We start from the raw sequence: 19,056 nt of genomic DNA, 5'->3' as shown, positions 1-19,056 counted from the left end.
GTGAGCCAATCGGTGAAAGGTGAAGCAATTAGGAATCAACAGAGCTGACTTCCAGCACATTATTGAATTTTATGTCATTGTCGGTTTTCTCGCGACTTCTTTATGGCCTTCGTTTTCGCATCAACCCCCGTTACCCGCTCCTGTGAGCGTTAGCCGGAAGTCTGCGCGCGCATGCTATTCAAACACTCGACACTTTTATTTTTCCAGCGAGACCGCACCCCTTCCTCCCTTCTCCACCTCCTTTGCTGCCAGTTAGGTTTGTAAGGAGGAGCACAACCTCGTGCTGAAAGGTTGTCTGAAGCTGAATGTTGTACCCGCGAACAAGGTGCGTTGTCCTCCCCTTTCGTCTCTTAAAGTTTGTCAAACGCCACGTTTAATCTGGCTTTGCATTTCCGTTCACGAAAACCACAGATTCCAGTTTAGGTGGCGTTGCCCTCAGACCGAGGTTGACAAGAGACTCAATGGTATACTAGAGGGGTAGGTAGGTAGATACCCGGGCTTGACAATGAAGTTTGACGGAAGGGTTCTATAAAGAGGACGTTGACTACTACACGATGTCAAATCCTTTGTTACTGATGGCGAACGTTGTCAAACCAGCCGCAAGGAGGATCGGAGCCACAAAATTGCTGGCAGTCACTGAGGACCGGCAGACCATCGGAAAAGTCAAAACGAGGCTGAGCCAAGCGCTGCAGCCGTATGCCATGCTTCCCCATTCCCCTACTTCGTTTCAAAGCAATTCTTATATAAATAGTTTGGATGGTTTGGTCCTTACCGGGCGGTTGGTTCGATTCACTGCTAATAAAACCTACTTCTTTGCCAAGCGACTGCTGGGTTATCTGATTTATCGCCGGCATTCTGTAGACATTTATTGTAGGAGGCTGGTAGTGTATTGCGGGGTGTGGAGGACCGTGTATGCATGAATCGTCGTTTTCAAGAACTTTCATATCACAGACCTGGCAACAGTAAACGCTAAAAACCATCCAAGTGTAAATGCACTTCGCTTGACAGACACTCTTATTGCCACAGTATGCAAGCAGTCAGAGTACAATGCCCAACATGGCACCGCGTGGACTGCACGCCTCAACGCTTTCTTGTGACGCAATATGGCGAGGGCAGGAAGGTTGCTCAGTGGAGATGAAAGGAGCAGGCGGTGACGGAGATGTATTGCCCTCGCCTCCTACAGACAGGTGCACGATGCTGCAGACTGCATGTGCAGCACACGGCATCTTGCTGCTCGCTTCTGACGTTTGCACCTTTCTAGATGGCGCACTGATTGCATGAATTATGCTTCTTCACCTGGGTTTACTCTAGTTTTGTGTGCGTGTCTTTTTGTCGTATTGGAGCAGCTGTTAAGAGCACATTTTGCTGGCAGTTGGTGTCACCGGGACATGATGTGTTTATAAATATCGTGGTTATACGTTTTATGTTCTTCTCGGTAGGGAGAGTGTTGAAATTCAGATGTATTAAAAATGGCAGTGGTCTTTTTCCCCTGCGCTTGACAAATTCTGAGGCTTCTACTTTTGCCAGGGTTTTTGGAGGAAGTTTACAGCTTGTACTTGCCAGAGTTTTGTTAGGAAAAGTACAACCAGTACTTGCCGAGTTTTGTGTGGAAACCTAAAGCTCGCATCCCAGGATTCCTGTTGCCGAGATCGAGGCTATTTCTCGCAACTTCCCCTACTGGCTGTAGACAGGTAATCAAAGACAAGCTTGTGATAGTCTGTGCTTTAAACTCGCGGGCCTGAGGAGCGAGATTGTGATTGGACTCGGGTCGTTTGGCACGCGGAGAGAATGCAGAAGCGGCCGAGGCCGAGAGCTAAGTACAGGAAGTCGCTGGCAGATCTCACAGAGTTATTGGCCCTAGGTCCCCAGCACCATCGCACGGCATCAGAGTAGTCTCCCCCAGAATATTGCCCGGCATGAAAGACCCTTTATGAAGCTAAGAAAAGTCTCCTTGCCAAACGTGGGGTGAGGGAGCAGCAGAATTTCCGCTTAACCTACCGAGTTGTCTCCGGCATAGAGCTTTAAGCGATAATGCGCAAAGGATAACCGACCTTAGAAAATAGAAAGGGGAGATTATTCGAGCAATACTTATGGATGGGAGCTTGAGGTTTTATTACTGGCTACTTTCGTCACAGCTGAAGTGTGTAAACCCTTTCTTCCTCAGCATAAGGGTGTGAGGTGTGGTGTGGATGCGTTTCTTACCTCCCTTCGCTCTGCCTCAGTATCACCATTGATGGGAGGCGATTGTGGTCAGCGAGGTGTGAGTTGAGTGATGATGGAAACAGACACCAACACTCACGCAGTTTGATCAGATCCTCCAAGAGCAAAGAAGTGAGAGGAAGCGGGAGAGAGAGAGAGAGTGGCTTGCCCTTGTCGCGTGGTGCGGGATCAAGACGTGGTCATAAAGCGAAAGGCGATTGGTTCCAAGTGCCGCTCCTCTTATCAAGTCCAACAACTCTTCGTGAATCTGTCGCATTACGGCGGTGAAAGCCCGCGCTCCAACAATCTTCAGCTTCCGCTCAGTTAATGCCCCTGATGCGCCCTCGCTCGGGGAGGAGGGGGCAGGGATAGAAGCTTGGGGGTAGTGGGAGGGTGAGTGCGAGGGGTGGGTGCATACAGGAGGCATGGACGAATGTCGCAGAGAGCATTCTCTACGATCTCGTGGTGATGGATCCTCGGCGAAGTTGTGGGGGACGCATTCTTGAAAGGATCGTAACGATGCCTTGTCGGAGAGAACGTAGTGACGGTGATGGAGTTGGTGGAAGACCTTCACCTGTAGCTAGCCTGGGTTTGTGGTAGTCACGTGGCTGTGGTTCAGGAGGGTTGTTCGGTTGTAAAGGCAGGAGTGTGGCGCTTGTGAAAATGTTTCATCCTCCAGCTGACGGTTGGGCCAAGTCTGAGGCGTTGATTAACTTTGTGGTAACGTGTATCGGTTCACACGGATGCGATGGCATTGACCATCAAAGGAAGCAAGCTCGCTGATGACCAGCTCTGCAATGTGCCGCTGTCACTCGTTAAACTGCTCGTGCAACACCTCTTGGGAATATTCTCACACTGGAATACTTTAAAGGGGAATAAAAAAAAACCGAGAGGCGTTTCCCTCGTGGCTTAACTCGCCTTACACAAGACTCCGATGTTAAATTTGTCTTTGATGGTGCGTGCTGCGGCCCGATGTTTGTGTGACCGGTCGGCGGGCGACAAGAGATTATTTCAGCGTTACGGCCTCGCCCCCGGACGAAGCAAGCAGCGGGACTGAGAGGGAGAGGACCGACCTATTACATCGATTTTATTTTTTTTCTGATTTTTTTGGGCGGAGAAAATCGTCTGACAACCGCCGTGTGTGATGTCGATTCCGTGCAAGAAAACGGCCGATAAACCCTGGGGTACATGTCGATTTAATATTAACGGTGGCCACACAACCGATTGTGGAATGTCGGTTTTCTCCTCCAGAATTCGGCGGAAAGGTCCTGCAAGATGTCTGATGCGCGCCGGTGATTGATTGGACACCGACATGTTCCAGTGTTTATTGATTGGCTGCAAGCGTCCAGCTGGTATGAGAGGGGGCGTCGTTTATGTAGCGGGGAGTGCGGGGATGGGAGAAGGGGAATGATGGTTGTGGAAGGGGAACTTCTACAAACTTTTTTTTTAAATCGTGATTATTAATGACGGACGTAAGAGACTTCAGTGGCGTGAGTGTGACTTTTGATAAGAGGTTGTTGGCTGCCATTGATTTCCAAGCAAGAAAATCAGGCCGCGGGCTTGTGGTCAAGGTCTGACAGTAAATCGCTCAAGCGCGTGCGTCTCTCCCTTTCTCCCTGAGATAGGAGGGGAGGTAGCGTTTGAGCTCCTCGTTCTCCAGCTAGTGGAGGAGGAGTACCTCACTTCTTATTGATGTTCACTCTAATAATAAATCTCTACGATCATACCTACTTTTTACAATGGTCATCACTCTTAAGTTCAGTTTTTGTGCGGTAGTCGTCGTGCAAAGTGGTGAATTATTCGAAAGATTTAAATTCAAAATGGCTGTATGTGGTTGACTGCTTTTTTATGATTTATACATATACACCTCTCTTAGTTATGACAGCGCTGACAATGTCTAATTTCCTGATGCCAAGATTCTTTTGGGCGCAGACGAGACACAGCAACGGTTGGGTTTGGGATGACGGTCTGCACGCAAGGCCAATCATTGATCAGACATTTGGCCGAATGTTTGACCGAGTTGGGCAAAGTCGTTATCACCGCAAACGTTCGTCCAATATTTTTCTCCGGTTGGGGACGGCCTTCACATCTTTACATCAAAAACTGGATTTTAAGACGTGTCGCTTTGGCTGGCTGATTCGTTTTACAGCTTTCATTGCTCTCTGCCTTCACACTTCTGTCTTTTTAAAAGCCGAGCGCTGCAGCCTCACACTCGCAGTAATACTTTGGTTTCGTCTTTGATCTCAAGTTACCGTCGCGTCTAGCATCGCCGTTTCTCGACCAGTTACCTTCACATGTATCACCCTCACCCCACCATCACACTTGGTCTTCCACTCTTCCATCCCATCTTCCATCACTCTGTGTGAGGAGAGGGGTGGTGGAAGAGCGAGGGGTCGTCACGTGATCTGTGGAGGAGCGGCGCTGCTCGGCCCGCAGATCGATGTGATGGTCTGTGCCATGGCGGCGGCGGTGGCTCTCAATGATGCGAGCCGATGGCTGACATGACGTCACCAGACACGACAGAGGAGGAACTCATTCACAGGGGCTGGCCTACTCCCTCCTCCTCCTCCTCCTCCTCCTCCTCCTCCTCCTACACCCCTACATACAGGCCAGCACAGCGATTGGCCGTGGCCGTACGTGCCACCCGAGGGCAGAGTGGTTCTGGAGAACGTGAGAGTAGCGGGGTTGGACGTCACACCCGGGGGTAGCGTGGGAGGACCGTTGAAAGGGAAAGGGAGAATGGAGTTGGAAGGGGTTTACGTTTGGGGAAAGGGAAAAAAACTGGGACAGGATGCGGTGGCTGGTGGGAAGGGGAAAGAAAACAGACTGACGTCATAGTGTCGTCATCATAGTCTCGGGTGGCTTCTGATGACCTCACGCAGAGGCAACCACGAAGGCGGCTAAATGTGTGAGCACGCACGCATGCGCGCCTGTTGACTTATTGCATGCTGCGCTTCTCGCCTGCTTCCTAAGTGTAGAGTCGTGTCCCTTTTGTCCTGTGGGGGAGGAGTGGGAGGCGGTGCGAGGGGGCGCCTATGTGCGGTGAATCTGGTGGTGAACTCTGCTCCGTTTCGTGCGTCGGCGTCCGGGTGCACGAGACGACACTAGAGGTTAGCACCAGGCGGTTGAACTGTTTTACATGTGATTGTCAGTTTTAGCCTTCCAAGCTGATGCCTTGCATGATGCTGGGAGTACTTCGTCTGCTTCGGGGTATGTCTCCACTCTGGACCTTGGAAGTAGCGTTGGGGACCCTAGGGAATAAGATTGTGGGGGACCCTAGGGAATCAGATTGTCTCGAGACGAGCAGATTGGAGACATCGATTAGCGATGAGCAGGTAGGTGGGGACAAGGAAGATGGAGAGGGTGTGGACAACACCGGTGCTGGCAAGAGCACAGCAGGGACCAGGGTCTGTGAGTTGGCCTGGAATGAGTCTGTTCCAAAGATGATATGAAAGGAGTGCATTTCCCTGAGTTCAGTCTTCTATTGTTATTATTGCAGACACCTTGGGTAATGTTACAAAAGAGTAGATATCGTGCAGATGTCGGCGAAGGAAGATGCCAGCTTCTTTGTCTGATTCTATCTTGGACGATTTGGTGAGACAGCGAGGCATGCGGCCAGCTGCCGTGAAGATGGGCGGGAAAAAAACAACCCTCATTGAGGCTGAAGTCCTGCTCAGCATCTTGCGGGCACCGCGGTGGAAAGATAGGACATATTTGGCATGCGCGATAACCTTTCAACCCCTACAAAGAAGGAAATGATAAAGTGTATGTTTGATATATATTTAGTCCTTTCATTTGGATGAGGTCTGTGCTTTGCCAAGTCCTGTGGCGCGTCGAAAAAGCGCGTGGCTGCTTGTGCGGAGATTTTTGTCCGGAGCAGCAGTCAGAGATTTACAAACTTTAAAAACAGTTTATGTTTAGAACATGCTGGGAGGGGGCATCTTTTCACTGAAGTACACGAGGCCTGCAAAGATTACCAAAGTAGTTGCATTTTTAAGGGTTAAAAACCGTGAGAACAGCAGTAGTTCTGCTACATCATTATCGCTCCCACAGCAAGCGTATCACTTGGAAGTTAAATCAGTTTTGATGTAGCCTGGTAATAGTAAGAGCCATCAAGACCTCTAGATGGATTTGTTTCTCCCGTCCCCCACACACACTCTTTCTCTCTCACACTTTCCCTCCTTGTAAGGGGTATATCAGGTTAACGGGTCAGCAGACGCAAGCAACCATGTTAGGAAGTCGAGACGACTAGAGCGGTTTAATGTGTCAAACCCTCCCTCCATTTCTGTCACATGCGCAAATTGCAGGCAGGTCGATTGGACAGACTCCCACCCTCAGCCCTCTCCTTTCCCCTCTCCTTCCTCTCTCTCCTCGAAATCCGCGCTGGAATCATAACCCTGACTGTCGTTCTATCAGATTTCCCCGACACCAAGACCTGGCGTCGTCAACAGCGGCAACAACAAAATGGAATTGTCGCTGGCGATGGTGCCAACTTGTTCCGTTTTTCGTGGGCTAAACCTGTTTGAAGGCAGAGCCTGGCGAGGCTTTGTTTTCCGTTTGCTTCCTCTGGCGGCTGCATGGTTTTAACAGAGGAGATGGCCTGGTTAGTGGGTGGCGGTCTTGACAAAGTAGTTTTTAATCTTAATGTCCCGCCGCATTGCTGGCTGCAGGACGAGGATCGATTGGAAATGGTAAGTCTAATAGTTTTGGAGAGTCTTCAGCCAGCTCCTGCTTTTTTCGGTCGCCACCCCACCCAACACTCTTTCCTCCCCTCCCTTCCCCATCTTACGTTCCAAAGGAATTGGCAGTTTTAGGAACTGATGGGGAAGAGAACGAGTGCCTCGGTTCCCCCCATCCGACAAATGTTTTTCCCCTACCCCTCTCCCGTCATCCTACTCATTTTTTTTTTCTTTTTTTGTAAACAAATGGAGAAATGTGGGAGGAGGCAGAGGTCAACTCCCCGGACTTTCTCCCTCCTCCCAGTTAGACGTGAACGTAACCTGAAGTCGTTTCGGCTACGTCATCACCTTGGTCGCCGGCATGATTTCCTGGCGGCACTCGATGCTTAGAAGCGGGTGGCGAGGGTTGTAATGCATGTATCGTAATGGCCTGTTACGTGCTGCGCTATCAACACCCTGGTTACTAGGCCGTGTACAAGACCTGTTGTGCCGCTCATCCTCTCGTCCCTCCTCCCTATCCACATCCTCCCATTCACCCACCTCTACCGTCGCCGCCACCGCAGAGCTCAACCGACCCGCTGCCGGCAGAAGGTACGACAGACGACGCCTGCTCCTGAAAACTCACGGGTGGGAAGCGTGTTCGTGCTTTTGGATTTGGGCTCTAGCTTCTCTCTTAATCTCCTTGCTGGGTGTGTTCTCTTCATGAAAACTCACGACAGGAAGATCACGTGACCCAGAACCACCAGTGCGGCCCGTCTGGCTAAAGATCTTAACCGGACAAATAGGGGACACGCGTCTGACCAAGTTTGGGAAAGTTTTTACATCACCATCACTTAAACACATTTCGCCGAGCTTTAGTCACGCGCTCTCCCCATGTTGGTCCGTTAAGAAAGGTTTTGACGAAGCACTCGGCTTCCACGTTGTGTAACAGGCTTGGTGAGGTCGCCGCAATGTTTAACCGCCTCATTAGCTGCCTAATGGGCTAGGGTTATGTCTTCCGGCTTTGGAGGGAGGTCAGGGTAAATGGGGGAAAACCTATCTGCCTCCCTCATCCACCCCACTACCCACGTCATGCCACCCAGACCGTTGTCGTCCGGGCGTGCAGATGGCGGCGCCGTGCTGTGTCTGTTGTATGTCAGGCGATGAAGGCGCGTGGCGGCAGTGAGGTGTGGAAATGGGAAACGCTTCCTCTTGCCGTCATGGCGAGGGAGGGAACTTTGTGGAATGGTTTTGTGTGGGTGTGAATCTTTCGTCCACTTTCTTCCTGCTCCCCTCCCATTGCCTGTAGAACACCAACGGCTTGCTCTCTTTCATCCCCTCATCCCCCACCCTTCAGTCCCTGGGCTAGCCTCGCCAGCTGAGTAACGGTTATACAAGCTGAGTAATGACTGGGTGACTATTAATATTATTGAAAGGTGGCGCTAGTGTATCTGTTGCGCCTGGTTGATAATGTCGCAGCTATTGCAGACTGTTATTTCAGACAATTGCAGGCTGAGGTTTGATATTTGCCGCATCCGTTTGTGGCTGACTTCGACAGGCTGCTGTTGATAATGTTCAAGTGATGCATGCTGCGTGTGTTGCGGACTGGTGTTGACAGAACTCATTGTTTCTTGATTATTAATCGACTGAAGTACCTGTATGACGAGGAGCGATATATCAGCAGTCAGTGACTTATTGCGCTGGTATGCATGTAATAAACTGAAGAATGTTGCTTCGCTGCAACATGCACCTTAACACAAGCACACTACACTTACCTTAACATCAACAAACAACATACAAATACAAACAAACACACACTTTTTAGTAATTATGTTTGAAGACTTCTCCAACACCGCTCAAGCACACGTTTACACGAAGCTGCTTTTAACGGGCCAGTGAAGGACTGACGGTGGTAGATGTCTTGGACAAGCGCTGACGGCTAATGACAAGATTGCCAGGGGGAGGTGCTCACCACAGCTGAGGCAGACAGAGAGCCAGTCAGCTTCCTTTTGATTCTTCCATCTTTCTTTCCTCACTTTGACCAGCTCCTGTCGTTCTTATCCTTCTTCACTCTACCCTGCCCGCTCTCTCAGCTGCAGAAAAGTTATTTTTAACTATAAAGTTTCGTCGGTTGTTTGAACAGGAACAAAGATTGTGGGAGGGTCGTGGAGTGCTGAAAACGTGATTAAAAGATACATCGGAATTGGCGAAGAGCTACAAAAAAAAAAAACCTGTTGAAATGTGTAAAAGAGGTGGTGGCGGTTTTCTATTTTGTGTAAGTGTTATATCTTATCACCATACATGATTGCCACTTACCCCCGGTGCCGCTGTACGAGCGCGGGGTGTAACTGAACCACTGGTGTAGGTGGCGCCTGGGCGCACAGCCCGCGGAGTCGTTACTGTCGGCAGATGGCGCTGTTAGCCTGCACTTGCCGAGAATTTACTAATGCGCACGTTAGAGGTGCGTGTCAGCTGACCAGGAAGCAGCAGCTCTGGAAACATGAGCTTCATGAATCTCGAACCTTTTAACCAAGTACTCTCAACTTTTTTTTTTCCTTTTCAACTTTCCTACTCACCCCTTTCCTCCCGAGATCCCAGAGTCAGAATCCCTGGTGGGGGGCCCTACAGAATGGCGGGGAGATTTGTTCCATGGGCTGTGTAGTGTGTGTGAACTGTATGCACGGAACAGAGGTGGCACGTGGTCATCTGTTCATGTCTTCCAGTTCCGTCGCCATCTTTGCCTTTTCTTCTCCCTCTTGTCGTCATCTTACTTTTTCGTCACCTTATGACGTCATCTTACTTTTTCGTCACCTTATTATGTCGTCATCTTACTTTTTCCTCACCTTATTTTGTCGTCACCTTTTTTGACGTCACATCACCTTCTGAGCTGTTCACACACCAGGGTAAGGCGCTGTACATGATGATGAAGCTGAAGCTGTATTGCGAGAGCAAAGATAGCCATGTTCCCGACACTCAAAAGTTTGTTTTCTCTCAAATATAGCGAACAACATCGCAAGCTTGCGTGACCTCCAATCAAGTCACTCTTAATTCTCCTCTTCCCCCTCCCTGCCGTCGGCGCCCCGCCCCCCGACTGCGGTGCTGTCAACTGCCCAAGTTTCTCAAGGGCTGTGACCCACCCACAGGGCGGTCAGCTGCCGGCAGTTTACTTCTCGCCACAAGCCCGGCAGCCGCAGCGTCTGGTGAAATGTGGCCGACACATAATCGATGACAAGTTAATATGTATTCATCTTCGGGGGTCGCCTCTGGTTAATAACAGTTTAGCGATGCTGGGATGCAAACACCCTACCCGCTGGCACGGAAAGGCTGGGGGAAGATGTGGTGTATGTGTGTATATATATATATGAGGGAGGAGGGTAGCTGGAAAGAAAGATGGAGGCTGATCTAGAGAGGGTATATCCGTCAGTCTTGGATCGTGAGGGTGGGGTAGTGTACGACGCCCAGGATTTGATCCCAACACGATCTCGTCTCGGGACCTCGGCCTCCTCGGCCTAGTTCTGGGGGTCTGGAAGCCTGGCCCCCTTGGCCTCGTTGTGACGTTCAGCAGCGATATGCCCCTCCTTGCCAGGGACATCGACGATGGTGGTGTGTCTGTGATGGGGCCGAGGTCTTTTCCGCACTCAAGCCCTGTTTCCTCCTAAACATCGTTTGCCAAATATTGGTCTTCTGATATCTGAAGATCTAACATCCAGAATGATAATTAAGTCAACTTGTTTTCTTTTCACTAGTGAGGTTAATGCAATTAATACATTTTTAAATATTATAAATTCCTGCTCTGCTCCTGTGTGTGTCCCAGACATTCGTTCCAGCCGAGGCCGACCTTAACGGGGGCGTCATCAGTGATGACGTCAGAGCACGTTATTTCACAACAAACATTAACGGAAGCCTTCGGCAGTGTGCGAAAACAAATGATGCGAGTGGAGGAGACAATCAAACAGACCAGCTGTTGCTGGGCGTCGAGACGGAGCGCGCCCCCAACGCCGTGTTTGTTGACCGTTCAAAGCCGAGCCATAGCCGCCGCAGATCGCATTCCACACGGTTGAGGATGCTGGCGAGAGATGTCTGCTATCGCTAGACATGAAGCTGGTGTACGGGGTGGTGTGGATTTGTTGTTGGCGGTGGACGATGAGGGGAGGGGAGGAGAGAACCACATCAAAGCAGACCACGTGTCGTGAGTTTGCTCTGTGATGTCACGCTGCCTTTTTGGCCTCCTCGTGACGTTCGTGTCGCGGACCGTTGAAACGTGTGCGAAAACAGCGACGTCATGGAGACACTTGCGACATGGTGTCCGTTGACCTTTGCCGTTTTTATTTTTAATTGCTAATACTGGCATTCATGACCGACACCATGGTAATGAAACAGTGACTCTGTGACTTTCTGTATTTCCACGTTTTTCACCTTCGTGTTTAGTCTGCATCTCTTATCTTGTCTACATCTTGGCTTCCCGAGGCAGTACAAGATCACGGCTCTTCTCGGCACTCCAGTGGCCAAACTCTGAGAATGCGTGAGAACCAACGAGTCTGTGGCGTCCTGCATGTCAGACCTTGCACAGCGGATACGAGAGCCACCGTCCGTGGAGTGGACCGACTACTTGCTGATGCTCGTTGCTGACCAGCGGGCCAGGCCCTGCACTGGCAATACCGCCAGAGGGATGCGGTCAGTTAGGGAAACCGAGTGTGAACCATGGCATTAAACTTTCATTGAGGGAGGGGAAGATGTGGAGGCTAAAAGCTAGGATTGCGAGCCCAAGCCGTCTGTGTCTGTAGTGGATGCGTCGTTGTGTGCGCGTGGGGTGGACAAAGGCCGATGTCTTGCTGGAACACTCGGTCATGATCCCTCCCACTTCTCCGTCACCTACCCCCTTGTACTCTCTCCTCTTTCATTTGTAGATATACGTGTGAGGAGCCGTAAATGTAGGTAGCACACAACAGGGAGGGTTGGGTAGGGAGGGGCTTGCAAATGACGGCGAGGAGGGTGGGGGAATGGCTGTCTGGATGTGATGGAGGCGCTTGGTTAAAGTGGTTACACGCGGAGGAGGAGAAGAAGGAGGGAGAGTGGACGGTGCCGCCATCTTGTGCGCGTCTTGTCACTACGACTCTTGTCACAGACTTAGACAGCGCACTCAGCCGCCATTGTAAATGTCTACTGACTTCCGGTACAGGCAACACGCGCTGCCATATATTGATGTAAACACCGGGGTCACGGTCTAGTTCTCTCTATTCCTAGTGTTAGTCTCAAATCGACTTTTTAGAAGTAATTTGTCAGTTAATGTGACGAGGTATAGAAAGTCTTATTTATTTATTATTTTAAAATATGTTGTAGTCTTCAAAACGGTATATATAGTCTGCTGGAACACGAACATGGTCATGATGTTTTCGATGTGTATGTTGACTTTTGTGAAGGGTATGTTGGGATTAAAAGTGCATTTAGCATGTATAGAGAGATTTGATGCTGCGTATGCTTGCCAACGCACGCACACACACACACACACGTGAAGACACAGCAAGAATAGTCTCAAATATGAAATTATAGATTTATTCTGTAATTTTTTTTAAGTTTCATATTTATCTTCATTATAAATCTGTAATACTAAGATCATACTAATCTGAGTGATAAACATTATCTCAATGTTGTCAACTTTTTCAGTTATCTGAAATGTCTTCATCATATGTTAGCATTACATTGCATCATCATATCAATATTGCTTTAATCTGGTGCCATGAATTTCAAGATATATATTTTGTCTATTACATTTCTTCAATTCAAACGTAACCTGCATGTGTTCTAAGTGCTTCACACGGATTTACTAAGAAGTGTTACAAAGTATACTAAAAACATCAAAACTCATATCAGTACCGCGTACTTACACATGAAAGGACTTGTTACAATCTTTCGTGTTTGGGTTTGCCCAGCACGAACTCGCCATTTCTACAAAATGACAAGAAATGTCCGGCATGGCTCTGGAAACAAAATATTCTCCTGGCTCTTGTTGCCTGTAGTGCAAGCTCTGCCGCCCAACTCCGGCAATCTTCAGTCTAGAGATCATGCAAGTCTGTGGGTCCTTGCGTCTGGGCGAGAAAGCCATCGACAGGAGTAATCCCCCATTTCAGCTGCAAATCGCCCGGCGTTAGAGTTGTCTCCCGTGGCGAGCCGGACAAGTGGCTTCCAGAGACTGCGTCCATTTGTCCTTCTGGCCCCTTTACATTTGCGCACTGCTCTGGAACAGATTGGCCGGGCTGGCACCGTCCCCCTGGCTGCCTCCACACGGGGGGTGCATGCGTGTGTGGAGGGCGAGGGGGGAGTGGAGCCCATGGCTAATGAAGGCTACGATCGTTGGGCGGTTTGGCGTGGTCGCTCAGGTGTGAATAGTGGAAGTGGGCGCAGTTAACTCTCTCCTTTTCCTCGCTAGCACGCGCGCACGCACACAAACACAAACACACACCGCGCGAGACGGAGGTCAGCGGGGGACGTTTGACCGGAGGACGGGGTTGCCGGGCAGTGAATGCTAGCTGGTTGCCCTTGTCAACCTGACGGAAGATGATAAATTTTGTCCACAAAGCTTGGGATGCTCATGGGTCAGAGGAACACTGACAGAAGATGTCGGCGTTGAAATGTTTACACGCATCTCATCCTGCACCTTGCACGCCATCCGGCACCATAAATTTCTAAAGTTCATTTACAATCAGGAAAATACGAAAAAAAAATGTTTCAAAAAAACTACTAAATTACGATTTTTGACACATGATTTTATTTTCAATTCTGTTGGATGTCTGGTGAGACTCAGTTCGTGGTGCGTGCGTGTGTGTGTGTGCACGTGCATTTTTGTGTTCACTGATGCGTGACGTCTGATCGATCGGATTGATCATCGAGTTTTGGCCACGACAAAATAAAGGAGAGATGGTCGATAAGGAGTTGGAGGAGGGGGAAGGTGTAAGGCAGTGATTGGGTGGGTCGAACACAAACTTGCGGCAAGGAGCGAGCAAGACGATGTAGCGCTCGATACTCTGATTTGATGCCGTGGCCTTTGAGCACCCGACTGCTCCTTCCTTCCACTTACCACCACCACCACCACCACTACTACCACCCCGACGGTTGTACCGTCCTCCTCCCCAGCAGCACATCGCCTGCTTGACCCTTCTGCACCGAGATACAAGCGCGGGTTCGGAATCCTCAGGGCTGTTTGCAAGCTGTAGATTTTTATGGGATTAAACTGTTGAGGTTCCCCGCCTCCCTTTTTTTTTTTTATTTTGATTTCATTCTTCTTTCTCTTATTCATCCCCCTGCTTTCTGAGGATCGCATTCCTGGTTTACTGCTGCTATTGTAGGGCAATGTTCTCGTTTATTGTGGAGTTGCAAAGCTGCGGAGGCAAGTCGTAGATGTATGGTCGTTGTGGAACACGCTTGAGACAATTTCCGTTCTGTGGGAAGTTTGCTTTTTAGTTTTAGATAAATTATTTTTAAGCTTTTTTAATTCTTTATGGTCTGAAGGTCTGTGAATGCGAATGTAGCGAAGAGAGGAAAGAGAAATGCTACGTTGGACGAGGACAATTGCCAACTAATGTTTTATATGTTTGTGTGTTTTTTTCTGTGCACGCAGGAGGCAATCAGTCTGCTGGAGCCGATGACCAATGACCCGGTGAACTACGTCCGACAGGGCGCTCTCATTGCCTCCGCCCTCATTTTGATCCAGCACAACGAAGTCATCTGTCCCAAGGTGCGTATCCCCGCTTCCCCTGCTGACTGCGTGTGCTGCATCATGTGCGTGTGCTTGTGTTGTATGCAACCTGCTTTTTGTTGGTGCCAGGTGTAAACTCCGGACATGGGACCACAACTGTTTGGCAGTCTTTGAAGCGGATACGATTTATGTACTTGTCCGACTACCTTCGTGTGGACTACATTTTAATTGAAGACCAGCTCGTCTGACCTTTTCGGGAGCAGTGGGTTGGCTGTCTCGTGCATCTAGTTGACCCTCCTGTCACACCAGGCGGTCGTGTAGCCTCCCCTAGCTTGTCCAGACCCATTGCGGGGAACGTGGATGCAGCCGTCGGGTGAGCGTGCGATCGGTGTTTAGCGTGTGAAGACAGGAAGGGCGCCGCACTGGGACCGACTAGCCACTCCGTCATCGTGACAGTCTGTTAACGCGACATGCGGCGTCATAGTCTTAGTACGTGACAAGTCATCAGTCGCATCAGGCCATGCGTCATCATAGTCTTAGTACGTGACGCGTCATCAGTCTCACTACGTCTTGTGGCATCGTTGTCTTATTGCGCCATACTTGTAATGCTGGTCACAGATAATATGTAATAATAATAATGTACTAATCCGCAAACATACGTCATGAAACACGTGCAGCTGTACACAGCTGTCATGCCAGTCATAACCAAGACAGTGACGTAGGAAAATGCTCGGGAGGGGGACAAGCTCCATGGTGACAGTGAACGATGGTCGCGTTCTTGCCTCCTTAGCTTCTCTACTTTGTGGGGATGGCCGCCTCTACCCACGTGCCGTGCACGTCAGTACTGTAACAGAATGCGCGTGCCGGCAAGAGAGGTGCACGGCACCACTAGGAGCTGCAGCATGTTTACAGAGAATTTACAGGACGGGACGCAATTTGCCTCGGGCACATTAGGAAGAAAAAAGAGGAAACCATTTGTCGCCAGGACATTGGAGAAGGAGATGAGACCATTCTCGCCGGGACACTAGGAAAAAAGATGAGACGATTTGTTACGAGGACATTAGCCCGAGAGATTTGACCCTTTGGCCGAGGAAATCGCGTGCTGGAATGTGGCTGCTTCACATTATGCCCCCCATTCTCTGTCTCTCTCTCTTCTTCCCATCCACTGTTGGTAGCAGACGATCCCTGGCTGTTTGCACGAAACCGATTGGAAACAGTTCTCTCACCCCGCCTTCCATTTAACATCCAGCGCTGTGGTCCTGGACATTGTCTACGCTTCTGTCCGCACGAACACTCGTTCACCTATGCATTAGCCCTTCTCTCTCTCTTCTCAACACACGCTCACACACGCTCTCACACAGATGTGCTCACGCATGCGCACATCGCACCAGCAGAGGACTAGGGTTTCCTGTGGCCCCAAGCCTCAGCTTTTGTCCACAATCCGCTCCATTAGCGGCGCTGTAATCCCTCTTGCTCCAGACTTTATTGCACGTGTGGTCACGTGGTCAACAGTTTCTTGCTTCTTGTCGCCGAGCGGCGCGGGGCGTGCACTGTCAACACCAGCAGCAATCTGTCGGGAGGAAACTCATCAGACATCTGACCCTCCGTCAAGCCTCTTCAGTTCTCTCTTTACTGACTCCCTCCCTTCCTCCCCCGTGTCCTTGGTATCGCGTTTGTTGTTTTGTTGGTTTTTGTTTAATTGTTTGGTTTTTTGTGTTTTGTTTGTTTGTTGTTGTCGTTTTTATTTATTTGTTTGTTTGTTTTGTTTTGGGTTTGTTTGGAGTTTTGTTTTATTTTGTTTTTTTGAGGGGGGAGTCGAACATATCAAGAGCAAAAAGAAGGACCAATCTTTTGCTCACTGAGTTCTTGAGCCAGAAACTGACCTTCAGATCTCGGTTAGTGCGACTCACCTGGTCATCTTCGCATTCTGGTAGGTTTCATTTTTAATCTGGGAGAGATGGCGAAATATATTTTTTGTTATTCAGCAGAATGTTTTACTCCTTTAATTTTCAGATTCAAGGATGGGGTTTTTTTTTTTTTTTTTTTATTTTTTTGGAATAGAAATCGATGGGAAGCAAGACAATCTGTGGAGCTGTGTTCACTGGCAGGTTGAGAATGACCACAGTTGACACACCTGACGAAAGACAGTGCGCGTGCTCGCCTTGTTGTGTGTTTGTGTCATCAGCTGTCATCAGTTTGCTGTGACAACGTAGATAATGTGAGCAGCAAGGAAAACGATATTGAGTGATGGTGGATTACATTCTTGAGATGAGCACAGAGCGCATTGACAGGAGCGGGAAACCCGTGCAAGTCGCGACATACCCAATCCCCACCCCGTTTCACTCCCTATATAATAAAAAAAAATGGAGTTGGAGTAGGGTAGAAACGAGACTTAGCGTTCACTGCCCGAGAGACGAATACGGGTGGCTAGGTATGTGAATGACGTCAACGGTGACATTCGGTGGGGTTAGGTGGAGAGAGAAAATGTACAGTTGCCTGGTTTGATATTTCTCCCTTAAAATATTTGTGTGTTTGTGTGTTTTGCAGGTGGCCCACTTCCGCCAGCTGTATGCCAAGGTCATCAGCGACAAGCATGAAGACGTGATGGCCAAGTTCGGCGCCATCATGGCCCAGGGTATCATCGATGCAGGTACGAGACGGTTGCTCAACTGCACGACCACATTTCGCCACACTCGCATCTCCAGCGAGTATCACCTGTTTTTTTGGTCCAAATTTTCTTTCTACAGTAAATTTAATCTAGCATTTTCGTTCTTTCTGTTTGAGAAATATCTCTTACATGAACCCTTTGTTTTGTTTCTTCTTTCTTGGAGGAATTTTGTTTTATTTCGTTTTTTTTTTTTTTTTTTTTTTGTCATTTACTGACCTGAGATTTATGTCCCTGTGACCTCACATAGACATAAGACCGTAAGACGAGATGAGCTTGAAGGCCGTCGTTGGCTGCTACGTGAATCTGAATGGGAAAATTAAGGGAACACACTCTGGCTGTGAGGCTTTTTACACACACACTCACACAGTCATCGTTGAACGTGTGACCGTGGCAGATTATATGATGACAAAAATATAAAGACACGCATTCGTCAGCCTGTGTTATAAAGCCCTTTGAGCACCCGTGTTTGAACAGTCTGATCATTGTTAGCCCATGTTTGTTACGTGTGGTTATGGGTATCATGACCTGTCCAGTCAATGGTGGTGGTTGACGTGTCCGTCGCTGGAGCACCAGACAACTAAGAACAGCTGGCTGACCGTCCGGTGTCCGCATGTTGAACCATGGTCTCTGGTCACATGACTAACCGTCTGACTTGTACGTCTTCTCCATCACTGACGGCAGACTTGTCCCAGGGAGTGGGGTTGCATGGCATTTCCTGCTGTAAATAACCTGTGGGCCTACATCTGCCAACTACAGGCTGCAGTGAGGAATTACAGCAATCAGTTGAAGGAATGCAGCTGTCGTTTGAGAAACTCCAGCGGTCAGCTGAGAGATGGCTGATCATCTCCACCAGTCTGTGACGATGGCCACAACACTGGAGCTTGCTGGTGGTGGCGATCCCGCCAGACAGTGAGCGCCACCACACAATTGAGATAACTGGAAATTCTGTCAGGAACATCAATCTTGCTGCTCCTATCGTTTGCCGACGTCAGGACGAGAAGGAAGTAGCTGGGAAGGGGTGAGATGTGGAAGAACAAGGACAAGAGGTGGGAATGCTTGTTCGTGAACCAGTCTACATGCTACACTTTCCTTGACTTCATCGACCTGCACGACTTGTTCTGTCAGCCCCTCCTCCTCAGGATGGATGCCCAGACAGGCTTGAGTAAATCCCCAGATGTACCAGTTCGTCTCTTCCGGGAGGGAAAGAAATCAGAGAAGCAGGTAAGGATACGTTCTCAGATCCCCCGTCGTCTGGAATGGTCTTCCATCTCGGTGGCGTTGGCTCGTTTGACCTGTCCTCCCGAGGACATGGACGAGACCGAGACTAAACGTTGCCCTCCCCCGCTGCCATTATTTCCCCATGGCGGCCTGGTGTTTACATGCACCTGACCTTCGGTCCTGACACTCGGCTGTCAGGAAGAAAAAGTCTGTGGGCCCTTGGCAGCCTGAGCACCGAGCTGCACCGACATTAGCGCCCCCTGGTGGCAGCGTAGTGTTTGATGTGTCCATCACCAGTCGCCCGACGCCGCGGACCCCGAAGACTGTTGCGCCCTTAGTTGTTTGGCTTGTTCATCACCAGTCACGCGGGGGAGCGCGTTCCCATGGGAGGGAGGAGCAAGGGGATGTGCGCTGAGTGCTTGTGGTGCCCCTGACTGTCGTTCTTACCTCTTTCCATCACATGACTGCTCCTTTGAGATTGTCGTAATCCCCAGGCTTGACACCATTGTGGGAAAGTTAAGACTTCCATATTTCTCTCTCTCACACACACACATGTGCGTTTGGAATGGACAACCACGATGTTATATAAGCACACTTCATAATAACCTGACCCCTCCAAC

The 19,056-nt window shown here is 49.5% G+C and overlaps 1 protein-coding gene across 1 annotated transcript in view; it reads left to right on the top strand.

The window, feature by feature from the left end:
- Window positions 1-19,056, top strand: part of LOC112555387 (26S proteasome non-ATPase regulatory subunit 1-like) — a 169,596-nt gene that overhangs the window by 144,305 nt on the left and 6,235 nt on the right. The window contains 2 exon segments of the mRNA XM_025223757.1: window positions 14,473-14,589; window positions 17,098-17,200. Coding sequence (XP_025079542.1) covers window positions 14,473-14,589; window positions 17,098-17,200 — 220 coding nt within the window.

The sequence above is a fragment of the Pomacea canaliculata genome, linkage group LG14 (assembly GCF_003073045.1).
Source record: "Pomacea canaliculata isolate SZHN2017 linkage group LG14, ASM307304v1, whole genome shotgun sequence".
Taxonomy (NCBI): domain Eukaryota; kingdom Metazoa; phylum Mollusca; class Gastropoda; order Architaenioglossa; family Ampullariidae; genus Pomacea; species Pomacea canaliculata.
The sequence above is the reverse complement of the archived record's forward strand: the minus strand, read 5'-3'. Positions and strand labels throughout refer to the sequence as shown.